Source organism: Osmerus eperlanus, chromosome 8, assembly GCF_963692335.1.
Source record: "Osmerus eperlanus chromosome 8, fOsmEpe2.1, whole genome shotgun sequence".
In the NCBI taxonomy this organism is placed as follows: Eukaryota; Metazoa; Chordata; class Actinopteri; order Osmeriformes; family Osmeridae; genus Osmerus; species Osmerus eperlanus.
In genome coordinates, this window is record NC_085025.1 from 10,912,935 (window position 1) to 10,938,865 (window position 25,931).

The 25,931-nt window shown below is 45.5% G+C and overlaps 2 protein-coding genes across 11 annotated transcripts; one reads left to right on the forward strand and one right to left on the reverse strand.

The window, feature by feature from the left end:
• The first annotated feature begins 3,760 nt into the window (after window positions 1-3,760).
• Window positions 3,761-8,096, forward strand: si:ch211-203k16.3 (microfibril-associated glycoprotein 4). Of its 4 annotated transcripts, none has more exons than XM_062467537.1 (8): window positions 3,761-3,872; window positions 4,222-4,685; window positions 5,653-5,772; window positions 5,857-5,971; window positions 6,425-6,562; window positions 6,656-6,872; window positions 7,130-7,325; window positions 7,672-8,096. In XM_062467537.1, exons 2-8 carry the CDS (start codon window positions 4,326-4,328, stop codon window positions 7,816-7,818), a joined length of 1,293 nt encoding a protein of 430 aa, XP_062323521.1. In that variant the 5' UTR covers window positions 3,761-3,872; window positions 4,222-4,325; the 3' UTR covers window positions 7,819-8,096. The 4 variants fall into 4 exon arrangements, with proteins under 4 accessions (XP_062323521.1, XP_062323522.1, XP_062323524.1 ...); XM_062467538.1 differs by having other exon boundaries at window positions 3,785-4,129; XM_062467540.1 differs by having other exon boundaries at window positions 3,814-3,872; window positions 4,387-4,685.
• Window positions 8,097-9,355: 1,259 nt separating this feature from the next.
• On the reverse strand, window positions 9,356-23,128 carry snx9b (sorting nexin 9b). Of its 7 annotated transcripts, none has more exons than XM_062467257.1 (20): window positions 22,793-23,128; window positions 19,611-19,697; window positions 18,863-18,937; window positions 18,134-18,247; window positions 17,487-17,567; window positions 15,961-16,126; window positions 15,752-15,787; window positions 14,894-15,032; window positions 14,534-14,621; window positions 14,168-14,293; window positions 13,909-14,026; window positions 13,658-13,788; window positions 13,453-13,556; window positions 13,209-13,312; window positions 13,030-13,107; window positions 12,690-12,766; window positions 11,436-11,525; window positions 11,206-11,320; window positions 10,889-10,980; window positions 9,356-10,658 (listed from the first exon to the last, which is right to left on the reverse strand). In XM_062467257.1, exons 1-20 carry the CDS (start codon window positions 22,802-22,804, stop codon window positions 10,611-10,613), a joined length of 1,881 nt encoding a protein of 626 aa, XP_062323241.1. In that variant the 5' UTR covers window positions 22,805-23,128; the 3' UTR covers window positions 9,356-10,610. The 7 variants fall into 7 exon arrangements, with proteins under 7 accessions (XP_062323241.1, XP_062323242.1, XP_062323245.1 ...); XM_062467258.1 differs by having other exon boundaries at window positions 14,534-14,618; window positions 22,793-23,127; XM_062467261.1 differs by lacking the exon at window positions 17,487-17,567 and having other exon boundaries at window positions 22,793-23,127.
• Between the last annotated feature and the right edge of the window lie 2,803 nt (window positions 23,129-25,931).

Genomic DNA, 25,931 nt, shown 5'->3' on the forward strand with positions numbered 1-25,931 from the left:
TGCTCCGCCTGTGAGCTCAAAGCTGCTTTTATAGGCAGCAGAGGTGCGTGGGGCCTCAGAGTGGGGTTGGCGCTGAGGGCTCCTGCCTCCTCTCTCCCAGCGGCGGCGTGGCGGGGCGGGGCGGGGCTGGGCTCGTGAGGTTTGCATCATTTGGAACACTCTCTCCCCAGTCAATAGGGATCCACGTCAGCGGGCGACAGGCGAGGTATTAGCAGGTGGACTCCATTCCTCGTCATTGGTGTCTCTGCGTGTTTGTATGTGTGTGTTGACTGTGTGAGTGTTTCCCTTGATGAGAACAGTCCATTATCCGTTATTACTCCCAGATGTGTGCTGCCCAAATACAGTATCACACTGTTTCTGTAAGTAGTAGTACAAGTTTACAGGGTCGGCTCCAAGCTTTTAGCTATACGAGTTTCTAGAACAGAGCCATACAAACGCCCCCATGTGGAAACCAAATGCCTGCTCATCTGATTCCTCCTGGAGCCAAGCCTGCAAGCATATGTACATTACAACATTGTACATGCAAGTGTGTAAATGCTTGTGAGTGACTGAAACGGGGGTCCATGTGATCTATGAGGTAACAGCCTTAACGACCCGACCTTCGGACAGGTGTTCACCCATGTGACACAGAGGGACATGTACAAAAACACCCTTTCCATTGACAAAGGGCAGGCAAGGGCAGCGTGCAAATCAGTTTTCCAGGTTAAATTGGTTTCCTTGGCCTTCAATATGAAGATAGGAAATGGAGGCTGACTCACTGATTTGACGTCAATAGTGCACTTTACATGTACATAAATGTAGAAAGAGGTGCCACGTTTTGGTCTCGAAACACATCCATACCAATTGTTAATGTATGGGATCATATCCATTAGGATGAATGCTATGATGAAGGTTTTGACAAATATTTGCTATTTGCTTCTTAAATGCTGAATTACAGTTGAATAAATCTTCCCCTTTTAGCCTGACCTTGGTCTTTCAATGTTTGCTTGTGTGGCCGTGTCAGAGAGAGAGAGAGAGAGAGAGAGAGAGAGAGAGAGAGAGAGAGAGAGAGAGAGAGAGAGAGAGAGAGAGAGAGAGAGAGAGAGAGAGAGAGAGAGAGAGAGAGAGAGAGAGAGAGAGAGAGAGAGAGAGAAAGAGAGAGAGTAGGAGACAGAGAGTGAGAGAGAGAGAGAAAGAGAGTCAGAGAGTCTTGAGTTTGTAAATAGGTTTTTATTATAGCCTTTTCTTGCAATGGCTTAGATGCTTTTAATGGTTAGTCAATTACAATAACAACAGGAAGTACACATGCTTTTTCAATTACATTTTAGGTTCTCGCACGAGTGTTCATTTCAATCTATTTGTTATCTCAAAACAAAAAGTGTTCTGCAGTAGAGGACGTCAATCTTCCTCATGCATTGTTTGCACTATGTTGATTTAAACACAGTACATTCTGACTAAATGTCCAGCAGAAAACAGACACTGGGGTTGACCTGACGCAAGTCCTGATACCAACACAACCACGTCATTCATTATTGCGAATGATTTGATGCTTTCACAAAACCACAAGGTGTTTGACACATCTGGAATGGAACTCTTCCAACTTGGTCTTCTTCCTGTAGCGTGAGCCGAAACCTGGGCCGCTGTTGCAGACAGACCGAAGAGACTTTTCCTCTGTGTAGCGTTCGTGACAGCCAGAGGGATTCTACTGTCAGAGCCTCTGATCTAGTACATCCTAATCTGGAGCTCATCTTCTTCTCCCGGAGCGTCTGGCTCCCTCCTCCAGGTCTTAGAGAGTCTTCATTTGGAGCACTTTTCCAGGTCTCTGTCTATGAATCATGTCATATGTCATTTCAGGGCCTTTCCCCCGGTCCCACCTGTGTCAAAGTCTTTCTGCAGGTTGTGACCCACCATACAATGAGGAGCTTGGGGAGGTATACTCCTTCTCCTCACGGAGGCCATAGGATTTCTTACTGCTGGCCAGAGACAGAACACTTCCAATGTTCTGCGGTTGAGGACAACGTCGGAACGCTTCATTTGTTTTCAACTTTTGCTGTCGCAGACAAGAGACTTGGAGACCAGCCACACATTGAGTGGGTGCTAGCTGTCAGCTGGAGTTTTCTTGGCTCCAAGAAAACTGTTGGAGAAGATTGTGACTGCAGAATGACCCTTTGTGTCAGAATCATTACAGATTATTACGATTATTTACCACCCGTTGACCTCTCTGAAGGTCAGAGGTCAGGGTCGGTTCCTCAGAACCCCCACAGCTCCAGGGCAGTGTTCTTCTTGGTAACAGACACAGCTAAGAAGACTCTTGTCACTTATTGAGTTTATTACCCCTTACCAGCAAAGGTAGGTAAGACTAAGTTAGAAAAGATCAATTACACATGTTTTAATGGCACAATGGAGGAACAATATACAATTTAAATGTGTATACTGCTGTCACTTTAACCCTTGTGTTATCTTCGGGTCATTCTGACCCATCAGTCATTGTGACCCACCGTTGTATTGCGACAACTTTACCGCATTTAAAAACAAAGTGAAGCATTTTCTTTTAACCGGTGGGCTGTCTCAGACCCCCCACATTGCGAAGGTTAAAAGAAAATTATTTTAATTTGTTTTTGTATTGGGTAAAATTGAGTAAACACAACGATGGTTCGTTATGAACCTTTGGGTCATGTGACCCGAAGGCAGCACAAGGGTTAAGTAAAAAGTGCCCCAGTCTCCACTGTCTTGCAACTTGAATTCATGACACCTTTCTGAATTACAAACAATAACAATCTATAGAGTACTGCAATCATAAAATAATGGTCATTATCTCAAATATTACCAAAAAGAATGTATATATTTACAAATGCCACATTTCTTGCTCTGGCAGACAAGAGACTTGGAGACCAGCCACACATTTAGTGGGTGCTTTCTGTCAGTTGGAGTTTTCTTGGCTCCAAGAAAACTGTTTGAGCAGATTGTGACTGCAGAATGACCCTTTGTGTCAGAATCATTACAATATATTTACCACCCGTTGACCTCTCTGAAGGTCAGAGGTCAGGGTCGGTTCCTCAGAACCCTCGCAGCTCCAGGGCAGTGTTCTTCTTGGTAACAGACACAGCTAAGAAGACTCTGGTCACTTATTGAGTTTATTACCCCTTACCAGCAAAGGTAGGTAAGATTAAGTTCGCAAAGATCAATTACACGTTTTAATGGCACAATGGAGGAACAATATACAATTTAAATGTGTATACTGCTGTCACTTTAAACAAAATACAAAGTTTAAGCCCCAGTCTCCACTGTCTTGCAACTTGAATTCATGACACCTTTCTGAATTACAAACAATAACAATCTATAGAGTACTGCAATCATAAAATAATGGTCATTATCTCAAATATTACCAGAAAGAATGTATATATTTACAAATGCCACATTTTCTGGTCATTTTGAAGTCTGGACATCACTATTAACCCATAGAACAGTTTCTAATTATATATAAACACATGAATATCCATACATAACATGAAAGATATTATTTTTACGCTTTGACCAATGAGAAATTAGGCCCTCATAAATCAATGTAACACAAACCATTTACATTATAAACACATTTTCTGGGCGCTCTGCCCCTCCCTCAAACACCTTGAGCAGATTCCCTCTCTCCCACCCGTCTCTCTCAGGTGAATCCTCTTAGGTGGATTATGGGGATAAGATGTCGCTGCAGCACAGTCACTCTGCTCTACATACCCTGCTCCCTCCACTCTACAGGGAGAGACCGACCCAGAGGGAGCAGAAGGAGAGAGGCTGGAAGAGAGAGGGAGAGAGAGAGAGAGGAGAAGGGGAATGGGGAGAGGGGGCCACGGCTCGTTCTGTTCAGGAGCCGGGATGAGAGACCATCCAGGATAGAGGTACCGTGAGAGCCTCTCTCTTTGTGTACTGAACAGGGCATGGCGATGGGAAGGATGCTGTGTTTTGCGTGTCTATGAGTGTCGTTCATGTGTAAGAGTGTGCATGTTTTGGATGTTTCTTAGTTATTCTGAAAATGTCTGCCAGCTCAGTCATGTAAGACTATTCTGGAGCCAGAAAGTTATGGTTAAGCTTTTCTCTTTAAGTTCACAACCCGTTAATGAAACTGTTAGCGAGAAATAGGAAGATATGTATATATGTGTGTATTTTTTATTTTTTTATTTACAGAGGCTAACATTCTATACTGCAATTAGTGTTGTATACATGTCATTTTACATCATTTCTTTATAGTGGTTCATGCAGAGACCGAGAGCTGAGCACTGCACAGCACAGAAGACCCTCCCCACATTCACACAGACCCCTCTCACTGCCTAATCTCAGCAAGACAGGGAAAAATGGCCTTCCAGAAAACCCCTCCTCATCTGGCCTGGTGGTTCGCTCTATGTCTCATCCTAGTCCTGGAGGTCTGTGGAGAAGAGCCGGACTCTACCAATAGGCATACCGGCGGGGGGACTCAGTGTGGGGATTACAGCAACCAGGTGATGGAGAATGGGATGTGTCAGCTGGTTGCCACCCTGCCACAGCTGGACGACCAGAAGTGCCCCGACATGTTCCGCTGCACGGACGAGGTCTCCTATTGGCTGCACGAGAACGAGGAGAGGAAGCAGCAGATTCTGTCTCTGAGGGAGACCATCTCAGAGCTCCAGGAGGAGCTGAGGAATCACAGGCACCGTGTCAAGCTTCTGGAATTACAGGTGGGGTTCTACAGAGACCAGTGTGTGGTGTTCTGGAACACTGAAAGGAAAGGGTGTCAGATTGGTTTGTGGTAGTGAATTTACAAAAGGATCGGCCCAGAGTTGAGGAGGATCAGATTCGAGAGAAATTAGTTGGTTTCTAGAACTTTTGACTGGTATGCTAGTGTTCTACAGTAGATTGTTAGACTGGATCTTCATGAGCCAAGTTGGCACAAATCGGTGTGTTCTAAAAGGGCTTCACTGAGGGACCGAACCTTACAGGTTGCCACACACACTGCCACAGCCACAGCCACAGCCACACACGCACGCACACACACACACACACACACACACACACACACACACACACACACACACACACACACACACACACACACACACACACACACACACACACACACACACACACACACACACTGCCACATCTACCACCATGCAAACACCTGTTCTGTTGCCTGGCAGGTTTCCCTCCTTATGTGACCTTGGTCCTGGGCAGCTAACTAACTGGATTATCCTGCCTCTCCACGTGCATCCTTGTGGGCCTGTGACTGTAAGCCTGGGGGCTGAGGCTGGGGCTGGGGCTGAGGCTGGGGATGGAGCTGGGGCTGTATACGTATGATGAGGATAGAGTAGAGTCAGGGCTGGTATACAGTACAGTATGAGTGGGATAGGGACAGGTCAGGGGATAGTGTGGTGATGAAGCAGGAGGGCATGGCTGGAGGGAGAGTCTGGGATGGGGATATCGTCTGGAAATAGAACTGCTGTGCTGAGTCTGGAATGGTGGAAGTCAAGGATATGAGCTGAAGTAAGACCAGGATTTGATAAGCACTTGCCCAGCCTGACCTGATGTCTGGCTGCTTGTTGATCTTCCCAGGATGTTGAACAAATAACATGTTCATACAACGTGTTTCCCATGTACATATACATGACTAAACACATGCGGTTTCCCTCTGTGTGTGTGTGTCAGAGTGAGGAGAAAAACCATATGAATTCTTCTTTGGAGCAGCGCTTCCATGAGTTGGAGGTTCACTATGCAGAAGCCACCACACTACTGCACATACAGGGCACTCTCATCTCTGATATGCAGGTACACTCTTTAACACACACATACACACGCAATTATGAGCCGCTCGTTGCTGCATCTCAGTCATACCGTGATGTCTCTGAACAGACCCAGATCCAGAACCTGACCCTGTTGGTGGAAAGAGTCCGCAGGAATCCTGGCTGTATGATCAACGTAGTCCACACCAGCCCCCAGATGTCTGCGGAGGAGGCCCTGCACCCTGGTACACTCACACACACACGCACACACATGCATACATATACACACCCGTTTGCATCGTCTTAAAGCACATTTTCCTCATTCACGCGTCTATGTCGCCAACTCTCCAACAGAGGGAGACAACTCAACAATGATATTCTCATCCACTCAACACACACACTATATTCTATTGTAGTCCAGTCGATTGTATTCTTAGCCACTCCAGTATTCTATTGTAGTCCAGTCGATTGTATTCTTAGCCACTCCAGTATTCTATTGTAGTCCAGTCGATTGTATTCTTAGCCACTCCAGTATTCTATTGTAGTCCAGTCGATTGTATTCTTAGCCACTCCAGTATTCTATTGTAGTCCAGTCGATTGTATTCTTAGCCACTCCAGTATTCTATTGTAGTCCAGTCGATAGTGTTTGGGTCCTCTCCACTCTTTCCCCAACGTGTGCTCCCTGTCTCCTCCCTCAGAGGTCCAGCATGTGAGGAGCTGTCCCATCGACTGTGCTTCTGTCTACCAGAACGGAGTGAGACGTTCTGGCCTCTACACCGTGGTGCCTTCACTCGGAGCCATGCCCGTGGAGGTGTACTGTGACATGGAAACAGAGGGTGAGACACGCACGCACACACACACACACACACACACACACACACACACACACACAGAGAGAACCCCCTCCTTCACGCGTCCTTGGTCGTCAGGAGGAGGCTGGTCGGTGATCCAGAAGCGCGTGGACGGCACGGTGAGCTTCGACCGCAGCTGGAGGGACTACAAGGAGGGCTTCGGGGACCTGCTCTCCGAGTTCTGGCTGGGTCTGGAGCACATCCACCACCTGACGGCGCAGGGGGAGTACAGCCTGCGGGTGGACCTGGAGGACTGGACCAGCAAACACAAGCACGCGGTCTACCAGAGCTTCAGGTGGGTTACTTGTAGATGAGCCCACGGGACAGCGGTGTAGGCTGGTGATGTGCGGCACACACCGACTAGCCGCTGAGACTTTGTGGGAGACAGCACAGGGAGGAGGAAGGGAGGCTTGGAAAATTGACAGTCCTAATAGACACCCACTGCTTCATACTAGACACGCCACTGTGGAATCATAGTTTTCTGATTTAATTCCTTCTTAGGTTGTGTTATCGATGATGACATATTCCATGTGTGTGTGTGTGTGTGTTCAGTGTGGATGGAGAGGAGAGCCAGTACCGGCTCCACGTGTCTGGATACAGCGGTACTGCAGAGGACTCATTCAGCTGGTACCATGACAAGCAAGGCTTCAGCACCCCAGACACTGGCAACATCTGTGCTGAGATCTCCCATGGGGGCTGGTGGTACAACCAATGCTTCTACGCCAACCTCAACGGTGTCTACTACAGGGTAAGTAAGCCCCACCTCTCTCTCTCTCTCTCTCTCTCTCTCTCTCACACACACTCTCGCTTTCTCTCTCCCTCACAGACACACACATTCACACTCTATGTGGCTCTCTCACAAACATACAAACTCACTTTGTCTCTCGCACAAACACACATTCATTCACTTACTCTCTCACACACTTACTCTCTCTCTCTCTCTCTCTCTCTCTCTCTCTCTCTCTCTCTCTCTCTCTCTCTCTCTCTCTCTCTCTCTCTCTCTCACACACACACACACACGCACACTTCATTAGAGGACACCCACCAGTTGACTGGCAGTTGTCCTCCTCTTAACTGTGTGTGTTCCCCTGCAGGGGGGCAGGTATTCTCCTAAAGGGCAGAGTCCGCTGGGTCCTGATGGCATCGTGTGGTATTCCTGGAAGGATTCCGATTACTACTCCCTCCGCAAAGTCAGCATGATGATCCGCCCGCGCACGTTCCGACCCCGCATGTCGCCCTGAGCGACGGGAAGCCATGTGACCATGACAGCAGCAGCCTGTGGCTCAAATGGTCTGATAAGATGTCATCGTGCACAGAATGTTATAGTTTGGGGGTTGCCAGGTTTGGAGAGCTTAGGACCTGCACCATGACAAGGAGACAGGGCTTGAACTTCATCCACGTCCTGAGAGTTCAGGTTGGAGGAAACAGAAAACCGGACAACTAGTGATTTGACTTCCAGGTCATTCCTTTCTTTACAAGACATTACATCCTTAATACTGTGGCCACCATGCATACTGCACTGTATTTACATTTAGTCATTTAGCAGACGCTCTTATCCAGAGCGACTTACAGTAAGTACAGGGACATTCTCCCCGAGGCAAGTAGGGTGAAGTGCCTTGCCCAAGGACACAACGTCATTAGGCACAGCCGGAATCGAACCGGCGACCTTCTGATTACTAGCCCGATTCTCTAACCGCTCAGCCACCTGTCTGTATACTGCGTACATACAGTACCGCATATATATAAATCAATGTATATAGTGTATATTTATAATGTTACTTTATATGTTTATAGTGTGGGTGGATCTTTGATCATGTGTGTATATTCTTTTCAATAAATGATATGGTCAGATGTATGGCCAGAATGCATTTTTGAACAAGTACTGTATGTACTATTGATATTTGTAGGTATCGAATTTGAGAAAACTTACTGTATGGAAAGCAATTCACCACTCTAGTCTCTGAAGCAAACCACCACTGTAAAGTCTTTGAGACATGTGACCTTGCTCATACGCAACAGGTCATGTACTGTTCTCAACATTCCACAGTTCTTTACCATAATCACAGAACACTGCCAATCTAACAGACTGATGCTGGAGAGAGAAATTCACCCCTACATACAGCACTAATGCTGTAGAGAGAAATTCACCCCTACATACAGCACTAATGCTGTAGAGAGAAATTCACCCCTACATACAGCACTAATGCTGTAGAGAGAAATTCACCCCCACATACACCAGATTCTCACCAGAAAGGCCAACGTAGTTTGAGACTATGTTGGCATATGCCCTCCTCATCCCCTCTTTCTATATATTTAGATGAATAAGACTGATGTCAGCATGACCGGACTGACTCTATGGTTTACAAATTGACAAATGGAAGTGGACAAGCGCACATCAGGGACAGGGATAGATAAATAGAACACAGGGGTAGTCTATGTATGAGTAATGTTTGTGTGCACACATCAGATCCAGCAGCCGTTGAATTCCGTCAGAGTTGGGTGTCTCGGGTGAAAAGACTCTTTCATTCCATCTGACCCCCCCCCCCCTCCCCGCCCAAACACACACACTAGGCACAAACACGCTCTTTGACGCTGCACAGAGTCAAGTCGTTCTCTCTCCTCTCTGTCTCCACAGCGCAATATGAGGGAGGAAAATGGACTGCTGTGTGTGTGTGTGATGACCTCTGAAATCTACTGATAGCACAGGACATGATTCATCTCTTTCTGCTTACTTTCTCACATAAACAGACACAAGAAAAACTGAAACTGGCCAGAATAGAGTATAAATCAGAGTTTATTCAATCAAAAAGAATTTCTTTCCTTTTTCAGGGTGACAAATATATTGCAAATATTTCTATACATAAAATATTATCTCAACAACCAAAAGCACATGCATCCAAAAGAATATATATATAATGTATATTTTGTGTTTACAATGTGACATGAAAAGGGAGAGATTAGAGAATGATTGAAGATTGCACGGTGATAGGACAGGAGGAAGCAAAGCAAAGCTGGCAGAAAAACCTGGTTGAAAACATGGACCCAAACCCAACGATCTGAACGGCACTCTCTTCCTGTCTTCCTCTTCTTCCTAAGTGCTGACATGTAAAACGCCGCTGAAAGTACCAGTGCTCTCTGTGTGGCGCGGGAGGGAAGGAGAGGAAAGGACAGGGTTGCGTTCAAGTATTGGGATGGAGCCATTGTGTTTGGCACTGGTTGTGTGGTAGGCGTTGGTTTCGCTGACATTTTGGCTTCAATATTGGAAAGCGTGCTAGCTCAAATACCTCATTGTTTCCTACTAGTCACAAGCAGAAGTCTGCCTTTGGCTTTTCTGTCTTCAATAGCAAAGTGATGCGTCATCGAGTACAGGATGGGGGGAAAACAAGCAAAGCGTGCAGTTCCATTTTGCTCAGAAAACGGACAAGGCACATTGACAGGAAGTGGGTGGAGCTTCCTGTAAGCGATTCAGGAAGTAAAGAGGAAACGGAGGGAGGTCACTGCCAGCAGTGCTCAGACACACTAACAGGCAAAGGGGCTTGGACACACACAGCCTCTCTCTCTTAAGGCTTGTAAATGACCGAATGCTTTTCGTTTCCATTCTTTAACCTATTCATTTCTTGTGGAGACACGGGCACGAGGTCCATGTCATGAAGCAGTCTGAGGGCAGTACGATAGGCAGCACCCAGGCGGACGTCCTGGTTGAGCTTTGGCACACTGACTCACATAGGAAGTGGCTCGCGCTCCAGAATGAGGTCTGCGGTGGGACCGTCTCAGAGCCCCAGGCCCTGCTGACTAACACTAGTCTCCCCTTCAACTGTTTGGACACTGTTTACTTTAGACAACATAAACAGTTACACACTGTTTATAAGAGCTTGCAATGGCAGTTAATTAATGGGAGACATGGTACATCTACTGGAAAAGCGAAAGGGGGTGGGGTGGGGGGTGTGGGGGGGGGGGGGGGGTAGGGAGAGATAGAGAGATAGAGAGAAGTGTTGGATGGCTGGAGCTGCAGCATGTGTGTCCCAGGGGAGGCTTACATGGTGGTAAACTGACTGTGAGCTTGCCTCAGTTTCTCAGCAATCTGTGGACAACAAGAACCACAACAGAACTTCCTGTGTAAGATGTAAGATGATGTGTATGGTAACACTATGGGATGGATAGTATATATCTATCCATACATATTATGGGATGCACTCCAAAGAATACCTTGAGTGAAAGAATGCCATTCAATACCCTGCCACACTGAAAGTGGGAGTAGTTGAGTGTGTGTGCGTGTAATATGTATTTGGGTGCGTATGTCTGTCTTCTTACCGTCTCGTAGAACTTCACTTGCTCCTCCAAGTACTGCTGCATCACCCTGTTGTAGTCGTAGATACGGTTGCTATGGAAGTGGTTCATCTCGGCTGAGAGAAACCAGGAAGTAAACTTAAAAGACTGCCACAAAGCATATTTTAACACCCCCTGTTTAGCACACGAGTTTCTATACGTTTGTAAAACATTGAAATCATCCTTTAAGGCATAATATGTCTAAAATGAAAACACATGAAGATTTCTTTTTAAATTCATGACTGCATTTAGTATATAGCAAATTAGACCCGGGTCTTCATTTGGACATAGCTCTTTGCTACCTTGTAGTGCATAGGACATGGTGCTGACACGTTTAGACATGGTCACTTTCTCCGGAGGGGTGATTTTGCTCGTGGCCACCAGCCTGTCTCCCTCCTTCACCTTCTCTATGGCAGCCTGGTAGGGACACAGCATGCGTAAAGCTACATGGGGCATTTGATCCACATCAATGAAAACCTCCAATGGTGTGTCCTTTGGGGCGATTCCTTTGTTCCAGCCTCATGTCCCCTACCTTGTGTACTCCTATGGTGTCGGGGAAACATCCCAGGAGGCCCTTGTACTCGTTGTTCGTCTCCATGAGGAAGTGCAGGTCTTTCCTGGGCTGGACGGGGAGAACACACACACTAGTTAGACATGACACAGACCCGATAGACAGGTAGCGAACGCCCTAAACCCTCTTATTGTCCTGAGGTCATAATGACTTCAAATTCAAACCTCAGAACATTATGTTAAAGGGTTGAATATTTTATTTATGTTGTATTAATAAATGCCTTAGGTTTAATATGACCAGATATATACCGTAGGGGCTGTACCAGTCCCGGTGAGGTTGAACCATATATTAGGAAAGGTCAAAGGTGAGAGATTATACTAAGACCATCCCTTTTCTCTCTATTAACTTTTTGTTTAGATTATAATGGATGTTGGAAAGAGCAGTTACTCATAGATTTTGTCTTGAAATTGACTTGTCTTGATTGAAGCAAATACATCTAAACTAAGTTGATTAAATAAAACATTTCAGATGGCATAGAAAATCACACACATATCAGAGAATCGAACATACTGCGTACCTCATGTTCTTTGTCTGACATCCAAGATCAAATGAGTGACCAAACAAACTGCCTGACCAGACAGTCTGCTAAAATCCCTCCTAACTCTGTAACTACTAACTAGTAGCCAATGAATTCAGTCAGATATGGAAGGATTCAGATGAAAAGCGAAAGATAGATAAACACAGAAATGTAGGGCTTGGTATGACTGAATGCATGACTCCTAGCCAATCACATGGCTGCTTTTAAAAGCTTAAAGCTAAAGGCCTGTCAATCCTGGAGGGAGAGCGGGGGGGGGGGGGGGGGGGCTCTGGAGCAAGACACATGCTTACCAGATGATTCCTCCATGAGGACGCTGCTTAGACATCAAAGAGAGGGCCGAGGTTGGATTTTAGTACAAGCCATAGAGACCAAGTCAAACCTCATCTAAAATTCATTAAGGCGGCTATATATTCCCCAAATTATGTTGGAGCAGAGCTCTGAGGAAAACAGGACATAGACCTATCACTGGAAATAGAGTATACTACCGTTTTCTTTAATGGTCTTTTTTCCCAACACACTAGCTTGCAACAGGCTCAGAGTCGAACAAGGTCAAACCTTGCATATAAACATGTAATGTAATGTAATCTGTTACCAGATGCTTTAATCAAAGCAACATACAGGGGGGGGGGAAGGCAGTGGAAGGAGGGGGACTAAGAGAGACCGGTGTGTCCGTCTACCTGCTCTGCCACCATCTGAGCGATCTCCTCGTAGGTCTTTCCTGCTGCCGTCATGGCGTCGGTCAGGGTAGCCTCTCCTGAACACACAAAGCACCAGAGATCAAAATCAAAATGCATTTGCAAAGCCCTTTTTACAAGCAATGTCACAGGGGCTTCAAATTATGCCCATAGGACTGCACCTAAACCAACCCAAAACCCTCAAAGATCTAATCACCTTCTTATCAACCATTTCTTGGTTAATACTTGATGAGAACACAGAATGTTCCAGAACATCCAACTCTCCTAGCATGGGCTTTAATATTAATGCATTTATAAATATGATATGGGTGTGCTCCAGTACCTTGGTATCCACTGCTCGTAAAGACCGAGGAGAGATTTTGGAAGGCCTTGCCAATGCGCTGGTACTCCTTTGGCAAAGCTAGAGAGAAGAACATCCATTACACCAAGACCTACAACTTTCCACAGCTTTGTGAAAGTATGTTATAGCAGTTATGTAGCGGTTTCTGTGCCGGTACATACGTCCTGTGCATCTCTTCCAGTGCTCCTGGCCCACGGTGAGGATCTCCTTCACACCGTCGTCCATGGCTCTGGTGAACCTGCTGAATTGCTCGCACTTCTGCTCCCTGGAAGGACAGACAAACACAAACACACCGTTCGAAACCATGCAACACGGCAACTCGTGCCACTGCTCCACGGTTGAGACAGACTTCCAGGTCCTTCTACACATCAGCCACGGGTCAGGACAGGATGTGATGTTGCTCACACTTCGATGGGGTCCAGGTCGGGGGCTTCGGGTTCTATCGTGGAGAAGATCATCACTCCCACCACCTCGTCCTTCTCTGCTTTTCTCTTCCCCGTTTTCCAGTCCTGCAACGGAAACGATGCTCACTAACAGCCAATGGGATCTCAAGAGACGTTGGTCTCTCAGCTCCTCTCATTGGTTGACCCGTCTGATCCCGGCTGCTGACCTTCTCGTCCTTGTAGTTGAGGAAGAGCTGGAAGACGTCGCTGTTGGAGACCACGGGGTGTCGACACATCCTGATCATCCAGCCCTGCAACCTCTCCATGCGCATCTTAATGAACTCCTCATCAAAGCGACCTGGGGGGCAGGGGGGAGGTTACATGTTACCACTTTCTTTTCTCCTTTCGGGAATGGCGGGTATCTGGTACCATCTCTTTGGATAAGAGAGATGAGGTCGTCAAGAGACCCGCAGCTCACCTGTCACCTGCTTGTCCGGTAGTGAGGGAATGGGGATCGCCGAACCAAACTTGTCCAGGAGCCTCTCGTACAGCCAATCAAAGTGCTTGTATCTGTGATTGACGGGTCTGTTTGTGGTCTGTAAGCCAATCGCCACAAGTCATATATGGCCCGTGGAGTGTATGAGCTACAATGTCAATTTGCTCCTGACTGTCCCTAGGTAGGAAACACATGGATTTAACTGGAAGCCAGAAGGCCTCTACTTGAGAGCCAGACTCACATTGGGTGTGACCTGGTACTCGATGTAGCTCTTCAGTCCGTACAGCTTGGTTCCCTTCTTGGGGTCGGCCACCACACAGTCCAGCTGAGACTCAGGGTACGCCCACACTGGACCCACCTCCCCCATCTGACAAACATGACACATTACTAGAAAACCCTTCATCAGACACAGAAACAGTAACTAGCTGTTAGCGGTAACCTAATAAGATGGAGACAGGACTGCCAATGACGTGCAGTTATGCTACAAAGTATAACCTACAAATACCCAACATGCCACTATCAGATAGGACATCCTGAAGATAGTCCTGAAGATTAGTCTGTTCAAACCCTTGTTAAGAATACAGGCAGAGATGGATGACCAGCGTACATAGATGGGAAGCTTGTCTTTGCCCTTGACCAGCTGCTTGCAGAGGAGGAACAGCTCAGGGCCGGACTTGGAGAAACCGGGGAACCTGCTCGGAGAGGATCACAGCAGTTTCTGGGTAAGAGCTAAGGAGTTGAGGAAACCGGACTCCATGTTGGCTCCAAACACGTTTGGTGAAGTCAGAGAGCTAGTTCCAAAAAGGGAGCCATTTTGACCTAAACAAAACCGCTTATCAATCACTCTAGGAATCAATAGTTTGTCATCTCATCAGACAAGTATACAGCCTTAGGATTCAGACCCTCGGATAAAGCGATATGTATGAATGGTGAGTGTAAAGATGAGGATGAGTCAGCCTCGTCTTACTTGTTGAGGGAGATTTTCATGGAAGAGCTTCCAGCCCCGCCTCTCTGAAGGGCCCCGCCCTCCCCCCCCTCAGACTCGGCGTAGCCTCCCGACGACTTGACATCATCCCACTCGTCATCCCACTCATCGTCGTCAGCGCCTAGTCAGTCACACACACGCACACACACGTGAGTTACACAGCCGACACAAACAAGTATCAACACACAGACAAGCAAGAAGACAGCCATATACACACTGGGAATCATTTAGACAGTGGAGTAACGGCAACGAGAACGTTCATGAGAAGTGCACACACACAACAAGTCTTCAGACACACTCAACTGGCATTGTAGCCAAAATACTCTTTTGAATTCACAGAAACCTACAGTATTAGCAAGTAAGGCAAGCCACGACTTGTATCAATCGGTCCAACAACACACAAGGTCTTGATCCGAAAGCATATCAGAGTTAGATCATCACTCGATAATGAATTCATGAATTATGTTAAAATATAAGATTATTTTTGACGTTCGCATTACTGTTAGATCTATTGTCACCAGCCGACTACAATTCTAGGATTAATCCAAGATGGAAAAGCTCTTTTGCAGTGCAAAGACATTAAGAAAGTGAAAAAACACATGTTTACACAGGGACCCCATTAAACTTTCCCTCAGTGGAAATATCATGCCAAAACAATTTACGTACTACCAATTATGGAGCAAACACACACAAACACACAAGCTTCGCACTTCCTACACACTTTAATATCCATGCTGGTAGACATACTAACCATGTGATAAATATTTTCCAAAGTTAATCTAATCAAGCTAATAAATACTCGCACAATCAGGGACACAGTTGCAGCAGGCAATTGAATACCTGCACAGTCAATAAGGTATGGGTATGGATAGATGGCTGTAAAAAAAGGATTATTTTAGTCATTTCATCCCTGTGACTAGTTTGCATATGCACCTCCATAAGGAACTTAAATAACAACCACGTAAATTCATAGTATACCAGTGCCAGCCACCCATAGTTGTACCCGCCCCACAATCCCCTTGGTTGTCCCCAGTAAAAGTAGCTGCTACCTGGGCCTTGGTAGGCCTGGGGGTGGCCCTGTGCAGCGGAGCTCCAGGGATTCGCTGCAACATTCTTGCCCGTCTCTGTGCCCTCGGGCTTGGCCGCCCAGTTGTTGGAGGAGCCCCCAGTAGTGTCTGAGTTCCACACGGACCAGGGGTCATTTCCATTGCTGGCCTGGAGGAGGGAGAGATGGAGGGAACGAGAGAGAAAGACCGAGGAACATTTTTGCCAATTAAGAAATGTTTCCTGCCGTCACCCCTCGGTGATTTACTGAAAGGGGTATAAAGAGAGAGACATATATATATATATATAGAGCTTGATAAAGAGAGAATATAGATACGTTCATAGACACCTTTGGACCTTGAATGTTTACACAAATATCCGGTCACACAAAACCCTCGGTAAACTTGCGCCCCATGCAAACAACACATTCAATTGAATCCTATCCTCATTCGCGCCCCACATCTCCTTTTCAGCACTGACGACATTTCATTCAAAGGGGAATCTGTAGGGTGCACCGTGTCACGGTATCCACTGCGTCTGAGAGTGGAACGGCTTCACAAAGACCACAGAGGATCCCTCACACAGGGGCACCTCTCCGGGAAGACACGCGAGGTCAGACAGGGACACTGTGGAGGCGTGTTACCATGCAGCAATATCCAGACTACTACCATGCCATGCATAGGCCGAGGGACAACATGCAGTGTCTGTCCTTGTGTATAGTACGTACGTGTGTGTGTGTGTGTGTGTGTGTGTGTGGTTGCGTGCTCCTGTGTTCTGATGGATGCGAAGGACAAGTCTATATTGAACACACCTACTCAATGGACTATGCTGACCCATGTAGACCTATAGAGACCCATGTAAACCCATATAGATCCATACAGAACAATTTAAACCCATGCAGACTGTGTACTGACAGGTCAGGTCAACCCTACTTTCCTCCTTCCCTAGTACTCTCAGAATGACAATGCTTATACAGACCTCATTTTGAACACATGCCCTGAGCTGAATACGTTTTGTAATACATGAAAGTACATACCGTTTATAATACATACAACATTTGGCGCTACAAGGGTAGATCAATCATGCAGTGGTGATAGCTTGTATGCAAGAGCGTGCTCACTAATCAAATCACTCATTGGATCATTACATTTGACTCATTTAGCTTTTATCCAAAGTGATAATATCTTGTGTGATAATTGGCTTCTTGCTGATTGGCAGCTTGGAGGAGGGCATGATAAACCAGTGATAGTGCCGATCATGCGTGGAGCTTTCACTGATTGGTCTGTGATGGGGTCGATAAACTGCATATGTATGTGTGTATGTTTTGAAAGAAAAATGTGGAGGGAGAAGGAGAGAGCTGGAACATCACAGGGCATGTGGGACATCATGCGTGTGCGCAGGCTGGGATAGGATGGAGGGTCGCTGGTTTGGGGAGAGGGGGGGTTACTTGCTCAGGCAGATTGGAAGGATATGGGAAGTTTGGCCGGGGTCTGGGGGCAGCCATGCTGTAGCCCACCCCAGAGTTGGTTACCTGGTCAGGGGAGGAGAGGGAGGAGGGGGGGCCCGGGGTGTCAGGGGTGTCCGGCTGGGGGCTCAAACCCCCAACATCCACCTTAATCGAGGGGGGAGGAGGGGTTGGAGAGGGTGACATCATCACAAAGCGCCTGCAAGTGAAGGGTTACCCTGGTAGCAAACACTGAGGTGGCGTCAAATTGTGTGCGTGTGTGGATCTTCACTTCTGCATATCAGAGGGATTGGACGACAAAAAGAATCCCACTGCAGTCCTTTTTGTCTGCCCACTTCTCCTTTGATCGTCTCTGAATTTTGAAATTCACAATTCTTTCTGGAGGTGGTCACCAAGCTGTGCACTGTTGTGTGTGCTATGAGTGACCCATTTATGCACACATACACACACATGCTTGCACACACACACACACACCATGTCATGACCTGCTACACTGGGCTTGCCCCTTCTCGTCAAATCATTTCTACCATGTTGTTTTCAGATAAGTGGTTCAAAAGGACGCGGAGATCAGGGGAGGACACTAGGAGTCGTTATTGGGACACAGACATAGTCTGAAATACAATGACGAAACAGTTACACAACAACGCAAGACAGCTCACATTTGTTTGAGCTGGAATGCATAACAGAGCAAGTGTGTGTGCGCGCGTTGTTACCTGTGGTGTCGGGTTGGCTGCTGCAGGGGCAAACGCATCGAAGAACGACAAGTCAGGAGCGGCTACGTTTCCAACATTTCCTACGTTTCCTCCTCCTGAAGAAAGCTTACCAAGCTGGGGGGGGAGGGGGGGGGGGAGGCAGAAATATACGTTAGTAAACCTCATCCACAGAAGGAAGATTGCAGTATTAAGACAGTGGCCTGCGCTTTGAAGACAGGGGGATCTCTGTCTTACATTAAGCCCTTCTGCTTTCAATAAAAAGCATGTGGTTATTGACTGTCTATGAGAATATTAAGGTCCTGTCAGAAAAGCAAAACATCTTGGGGCAGCTGTGGAGGTAACTTTAGGTCATGATATGCACACGCACCCACCAGAGCCGTTTCAGCTCCGAATATGTTCGGATTTAGCCTAAACTGTTTAGCAGATCTCTTTTCTCCTCCCATTGACTAGCCTGAGCTCACATCTCTTGGTTGGCTGTGAGCTGGCCAGAGAGTGAATTCCTCCCTTATTGAAGTACTACACACACAGACACGCACACACACAGACACACGCATACACATACAACTCCGCAAAACGAAGATCGAAAAGCTTTTGAATCAAACCACCCCAGTATCCATCTGTGTGGTTTCTATGAATGATGGCACTCTTCTAATTTAGGCTCTCACATCAAACACACTGGGCTAGCGCGTTACAAAACAACATTCAAAAGTTGGCAGTTGCCTTCCTGACCTCGATATAGTCTTCTGGCACCAGTCCCACCTCTCCTCTGGAGTTCTGAGCTTCTATCCAGCCTCCTCCGATACTCTGCAAACGAAACAGGGCCAAATACCAATTGAGAACGATGGATTGGCTGGCGCTGAAAGCGGCCTTCATCATCGTATGGCGCGATGACAGACTTGTACAGGAAGCACACCGAGTGACCTTTGAACTCCAGTCGAACTGATGATAACCGTGGGTGACATCACGATTGTTCCTCCTTTAAAATAGGACCCATCTTTTATGGTCGGTGATCATGTGAGGCTTTTATAGACCAGGAGCCTCACAAAAGGCCACAGAGGCATGGGTGAGTCAGCAGCACTGGTCACTTCATTATGGAGCGTACTAGACTTTTCACACAATAATGTATTGATGTGAACCGTCTGGTTTGGTGTTGAGAGTGGGATCAAGGGAAAGAGTGTGACATGTTTGAGGGCAAGGTCGAGGGTACGGATGGAGAGACAGACAGGTGACAAATGGCCCGGGAAAGAGGGAGGACGACAGAGTGAGAAAGCAGGAGTCCGATGCGATTCGGGTATATGGCGATATTGTGCATGTTATCTCCATTTAAAAAAATTAAGAAAACATATTGATACAAACGTATATGTTTCTGTGTTTAAAGCAGAGATACGTAGAGAGAAGGCTAGAGAGTGGAGAGAGAGAGAGAGAGAGAGAGAGAGAGAGAGAGAGACAGAGAGAGTGTAACAGACATGTGACTGACCTGGTTGGTGATGGTGACAGTCTCTCCTTCTCTCACCGTGAGCTCATTGTTCCCGGCCTCAGCCGTGAAGTCATACAGAACCTGCGCCTGGGAAGACACCACACAGCCGCGCACGCACGTCAAGTCAGTATTGGGGCCGATCCTATTTAGCATGTACATTAATGCTTCACCCTCAGTGTCTCCATCTATTAATGTTCAAATGTATGCAGATGACACTGTTCTTTATACACATGCAAAAACCAAAGAACAGGCTGCCACTAAACTAACTGCAGCATTGGTCCATGTCTCTGACTGGATAAAAATGTCATCCCTACACTTGAACACACATAAAACGTGTTGGGAGTCAGTTGGCTGAGCGGTGAGGGAGTCGGGCTAGTAATCCGAAGGTTGCCAGTTCGATTCCCGGTCATGCCAACTGACGTTGTGTCCTTGGGCAAGGCACTTCACCCTACTTGCCTCGGGGGAATGTCCCTGTACTTACTGTAAGTCGCTCTGGATAAGAGCGTCTGCTAAATGACTAAATGTGTAATGTAAATGTAAAACAGTCTGTATGTTCTTCTCCAAGAAATCATCAAATGCACAGCCCCCTGATGTCTTTATTGAAGGAGAAAAGCTCTCAACTGTATCTGATTTTAAATATCTGGGGATAATTTTAGATTCCAATTTAACATTTAAAAAACATTAATTTTAGACATGTAAGGCCGTACTTAACTACAGAGGCAGCCAAACTTTTTTGCATGCCATGATCTTTTCTCACATCTCGTTCTGTTACACAAGCTGGTCACAAGCAAGTACAACAACTCTGAAAACAACAGAGACCCTCTACAAGCAGACCTTAAAAACTCTAGACCAGAAACCTATCAGCTATCACCACTGCCATATAACAACAAAGTATAGCTTATTCAAATTTGACAGTTTCTTACAGTTTTTGGATGCCTGTCTCATTTTTAAAATATGACATGGGCTGGCACCTGCACCGTTAAGAGTTTGTAAAGCTGAAGGATGGCAATGGCTTGGCAACTAGGGCCGTCACCAGGAGAGACTGTGTTATACAGTATAGACACAGTACGTCTGGACAGACAGTCTTCTCAGTACGCGCCTCTAATTACTGGAATACCCTCCCTACTGATGTAAGGGAGTGCACCAGTATTTCAGCGTTCAAAAACAAACTTAAGAAATGGATAAAAATAACCAGACCTGCAACCATAATTAGGCCACTGCATTATTCACACCGTAACTTATTTTTATGTCTAACACCTTGTATGTCTGTCTGTTTTTATTTTAACAATTGGTTATCTTAACTGCACGGTTTTGTCACACTGTTGTTTACCTTGTATGTCTGTCTGGTTTTTATTATTTATTTTAATTGCCCTGCCAAGGGACAACGGATGAAAACGAGCTAATCGAGCATTTACATTTTTACATGTTTATTAATGTACACTGTCCCTTTTCAAATAAAATCATATTATAAGCGAAAACATGGTTAAAATTATGCATGAAAACAAACTATTGGGGGAAGAGGGCTAATCTGAAACAGGCTGAACAAGCTGGTCTGGGTAGGCATGCTGAGTCAGCACCAGTACTGAATAAACACCTATATGTCTGAGCCACGCCGCGTTATTACAGAAGGGAATCTCACTCTCGACCCCAAAGACTCCCGTCTCCCAATACAAACAGACCCAACAATCACAATTCAAATCCACAGTACAGTAGGCTACATGTCCCAAACCCAAAGATAGAGCGACAGAGCAGTGGAACACAGAGCAACCCTCATCAAATGTAAAGTAGCCTCCCTCCCTCCGTCTCTCTCCTCTCTTCCACCCCCCCCCCCCCTCTCTCTCTCTCTTTCTCTCTCCCCCCTGCAGCCACCTGGCCCACAGACAGGGAACTGAGAGTGCTCATTGTGTTATCACTTCTTCATCTTAATCATGGAGGCTTTTAGAAATGACCACCAGCTTATTCTACTGAATTGGAACCATTTTGGAGGTGGATGTGAGAAACTTTATTTTTAAGATTCTAACGTTCCCTTTTCTGGGTATTTACCCTATGGTTACATTTCTTCCTTTCACAGCCTCAAGTCAAATTATTGTAAACACAAAACAACAATCCCTACTCCTTGATTATGTCAAATTGTAGGATGTATGTTTAGTGTTTTGTATTCTATTGTTTAGTGTGTTTATATGCTGCAAGTGACAAAAGAAAGGGTTGAATTTCAAACTAATGATGGTGTGATACCAGAAATAAGCCAGTCAGAACAGTGCAGAATGCACAGTGCCTCATCCATGCTGAAGTCAGTCAACATAAACTAGGCTAACTTCCTTTGGGACTTGGTACACTGTCACACACCTGATGTGTGACGAGTTTGACACTTAATTTCACATCGCCTTTTCCAAGCCCAGAGCACTTCCTTATGTACAAAACAATTCTTAGAATGCTATGATGATGCAATAAGTGCATTGTAATAAGTGGGATAGAATTGTTGGACAATTGACTGATTTTCACCTCCATCCTTGACAAGCTGCATTACAAGACACAGAAATCAGCACAGCAAGTTAGGGATGAAGGCTTGGATAAAAAAATACTTAAATGTCCACAAAAAATATAAAAAAATGTTGAGAACTGATGCAGGCACCCAAAATTGAAGGGATTTAGGTATGCAATCCTCTTTTTTATTCTAAAACGTTTTCATTCAAGCCTCATGAAGGCCTACTAGCAATGCAAATAATAGCTATAGGCTCTTAGAGAGATGGCCCATATGTATAGGAACGTAGAACGAAGGAATTGAATCAAAGTATTAAATAACACACATCAACGTAATTGTTGAACACAGTTTACACCAATTATTTATATTGGAAACTGCAGTTCCCAGAATTCCTTGCGTGGAGAAATGACCCGCACTGGAAGGGTAGTAAAATGTCACAAGACACGTTTTAATGAGACATATTTTCCATGTTTTTACAAAGCATACTTTGTAAACGTTAAATGTCAATAATTCACGTGCAATTTAAGTAAGAATAACCTAGAACATATCTTTTCAACGCAGTTGTAGACTATGAGCATAAAAAGACTACAGTGTAAGACTAAAACTCCAGACTCTTCTACGCCTTGTCAAACCGAATAGCGCAAATTCAGTAGATCGCGAAGTTTCTGAAAAAAGCACTAAATTAAAGAAGTAATCATACCTTGTTTGCCATTATGGTAGCCTTTACCGAACATTACAAAACGGCCCAGGGGGTTCAGGGTTTTCAAATCCTCAGCTTGACATTACCCCGCTGCTCAACTAGGCGAAAACAAGGCAATCCTTTTGGGGGCAGCTCCGCAATAGCCTACAAATTTTAATACATCACTAAATACAGGTTGCCCTTTAACCTCAAGTTCAAATAGTTATGCGCGAGAAATACTGCGCTATAAACTATACTAGTTCAATCTTATTTCGACGTTTCTACCGGGGAATTCGCTGTCGTTATGACTTTGTGAGTCCAGTACAGTACCGGGGAGTACGAAACCGGAAAGATAGCCTGGCACTGACAAGTCCAGTAATGGTTCACTCCAAGACCAAACCTTGCTTGAGATACGATTTACGATAATAATAATAAAAAGTATTTCACTATACTACCTAGTCTTCCATAACAATAATTATAGTAGCCTATTAATTATTGCACGTACTTATGATTGCGCTTATGATTGTTGGTAAGGCGGTTGTTATTTTTGTTGGTATTTTTAAATTTATGACTGGCAATTATTGTTATTTTCAGGCAATCATGAAGTGAGGACCCTATCTAATTCATGAATCTATGAATATTGATCCGTCATCAATGCATGTTTTTGTATGATTTTTTTTAAACAATACGCGAAATATGATTTTTTTTAAAGCCTATCGTTTTTTTTACACCAAGTCAAGTGAGACAAGAAGCTAGGCTAATATGAAAGACAAATCCGAAGAATTTCCTATGTGGAAGTCGCCAGCTACCGGCAAAACGTATTGTTGCAGCGTAATCTAGTTCTGCTTCAGAATGGATTTGCGTCGTTGAATGATTGTGACGCAAGATGTCACAAAACATATTCTAGCTGCTACATCACAAAATAAGTCATGTAATTTAGATCATTTTATACTCAGCGTTGGGTTACTTGGGAAACGAATGCATTGATTTATGTTCAATGTATCGTCTGCCGCAGTTATTTCATTTTAAGTAAGTGAGAATTCTGAAAGAGGTAGAACCAGGACTCTTTTCATGATCTATCAAACTTTGCTGTGGCTTGTAGAAGCCTATCACGGATTAAAAGAGCCTCAGTCCCTACAGAAGCCTTGGCAGAGGAAGTGGGTGAGACAATCCAGGACATGAGCCAGGTCACAGGCCTTGCTGTGGGCCATACCCTGGCACCCAGCACCTCTGCTGCATCGTCTGAAGCACTGCCTATCCCCAAGTCAGCCTGGGGAGCCAGGGAGGCCTCCCTCCACTGTGCTGAGCGCTGCCACAGCCGGTCATCCTCCATTGACACATCCTGGCCGTTCGCCGTCTACCCCCGATGTGTAGAACTTATCCTGGAGGAGAGAATGTTGCCCCAGCTGGAGGGGGCATGTCCGTCTGGGACGAGGGAGGGCTCCAAGAACCGGGCCCGTTCGGCTCCGTCGGTGGGATCCGAATCCTTGGAACCAACCATCACAGAGAAGCCGGAAGAGGAGGCAACACCGGCCATGACCAACAGGTCCTTCTGGAAGAAAGTGAGAGACTGTCTGGGGAGGAAGAATGCCATTAACTCAGAGAAGAAAAGCAAGGTGCAAGATGGAGGCCAGGAGAAGGTCAAATAACCCTTGTGAAATGGTGTGTAGGTTTATTATGTACATATATGGTGTCAGTCATCCTAAAGGTCTGGTTGTGTTGTCTTTTTTTCCAGGAGGAGAGACAGGTGGGTCCTGGCTACTGCTTCCCCTACTTCTCAAATTGGCCCTGACCTGCAGAGGGTGATGTTTCTCAACATACACTTCCTGGTCTTCTTCATCACTTCCTGTTACTCAATTCTATTTTAATAATAAGGGATGATCAGAAGTGAAATGATATTACCAGGCATCTTTATTTCATACTATTAGTTTATCAGTGACATTTAGTCCTTACCATATTCATAACAAAATCAAAACCTACAAATTGTGGTGTTTTACAATGTCATCTGTACATCTCAGAGGTACATCTCTTCTCACAAGTCTCTAGTTATTCATGTCACTTTTTGGAGAGGTTTCTGTTGTGGCAATGAGTTTACGCAAGGATCACAGTCTTGATCCCATGCACATGGCTACGTGTTTCTATGAATCTTTTACCTCAAAAAACTTCTACCAAATAAGACAACTGAACTTTTCCCATAGTACCTAAACACCCTTATTCCATTCCAAGGTTATTGTTCACAATACACAATGGACTACAGGGCCTCTATTCCCTAGCAGTGAACACTGGCCCCCAGAGAAGAAGTTTAAAGTCCTGTTGTTCATACAGGACAGAACCAGAGTCTCAACAACCATTCTATGTTTACATTTACACTTTATTTTAATGCTTATATTTACATTTACATTTAGTCATTTAGCAGACGCTCTTATCCAGAGCGACTTACACTAAGTACAGGGACATTCCCCCGAGGCAAGTAGGGTGAAGGACACAACGTCAGTTGGCATGACCGGGAATCGAACTGGCAACCTTTGGATTACTAGCCCGATTCCCTCACCGCTCAGCCACCTGACTCCATTATATGCAAAGTGACATACAAATAGGTCATTTAGATGTGTACAGCAGAAGTTTAAGGATCAGAAGTGCATAGTACAATATGTTGGTGGTCAGTCAAGGAACAGTCTGTATTTACTATTCCCAGCGCAAAGTAACATCACAGCTACCAGGCACAGTGAACAATAATAATATCTTAACTCCAGTGCAACACCTCAATTACAGTGATGCATAGCACAGTGCAGCAAAATCAACGACATCAGAAGTGCAATAATTGCCAGACAATGTTCCAACAGGATTTCAAATACAACGTGCAGAGAATGGACAAATACAGGTGTCACAAGATGGAATGTACTGCTAAGGGCATCTTTACACTTTATACATGGTTTATGTAAGTAAAAAAAGCTTCTTAAGTGAAGTTAATCTTAAGTTACAAACATCAGGTGCTTGGTTGCACTTGCCGTCAATTAGTCCAGGCTGGTTGAACAAGTTGGCATCAGTGAAGAGGGAGGGAGCTTCTGGATAGGAGGTGGGAGGAGCTTCCAGAACTCTGTGGTTCACCTGTTACCACCAGGAACAAGAGACCCTTGTAGAAAAGGAAACAGAACAAATA

Coding starts and splice junctions, on each gene's coding strand:
- si:ch211-203k16.3 (XM_062467537.1), top strand. CDS start 4,326: ATGGCCTTCCAGAAAACCCCTCCTCATCTGGCCTGGTGGTTCGCTCTA. Junction 5,773..5,856: donor CTCTCATCTCTGATATGCAG/GTACACTCTTTA, acceptor GTCTCTGAACAG/ACCCAGATCCAGAACCTGAC. Junction 5,972..6,424: donor GGAGGAGGCCCTGCACCCTG/GTACACTCACAC, acceptor CTCCTCCCTCAG/AGGTCCAGCATGTGAGGAGC.
- snx9b (XM_062467257.1), bottom strand. Junction 18,248..18,862: donor TGCCAGAAGACTATATCGAG/GTCAGGAAGGCA, acceptor CTCCCCCCCCAG/CTTGGTAAGCTTTCTTCAGG. Junction 13,789..13,908: donor ACCGGACAAGCAGGTGACAG/GTGAGCTGCGGG, acceptor CCTGCCCCCCAG/GTCGCTTTGATGAGGAGTTC.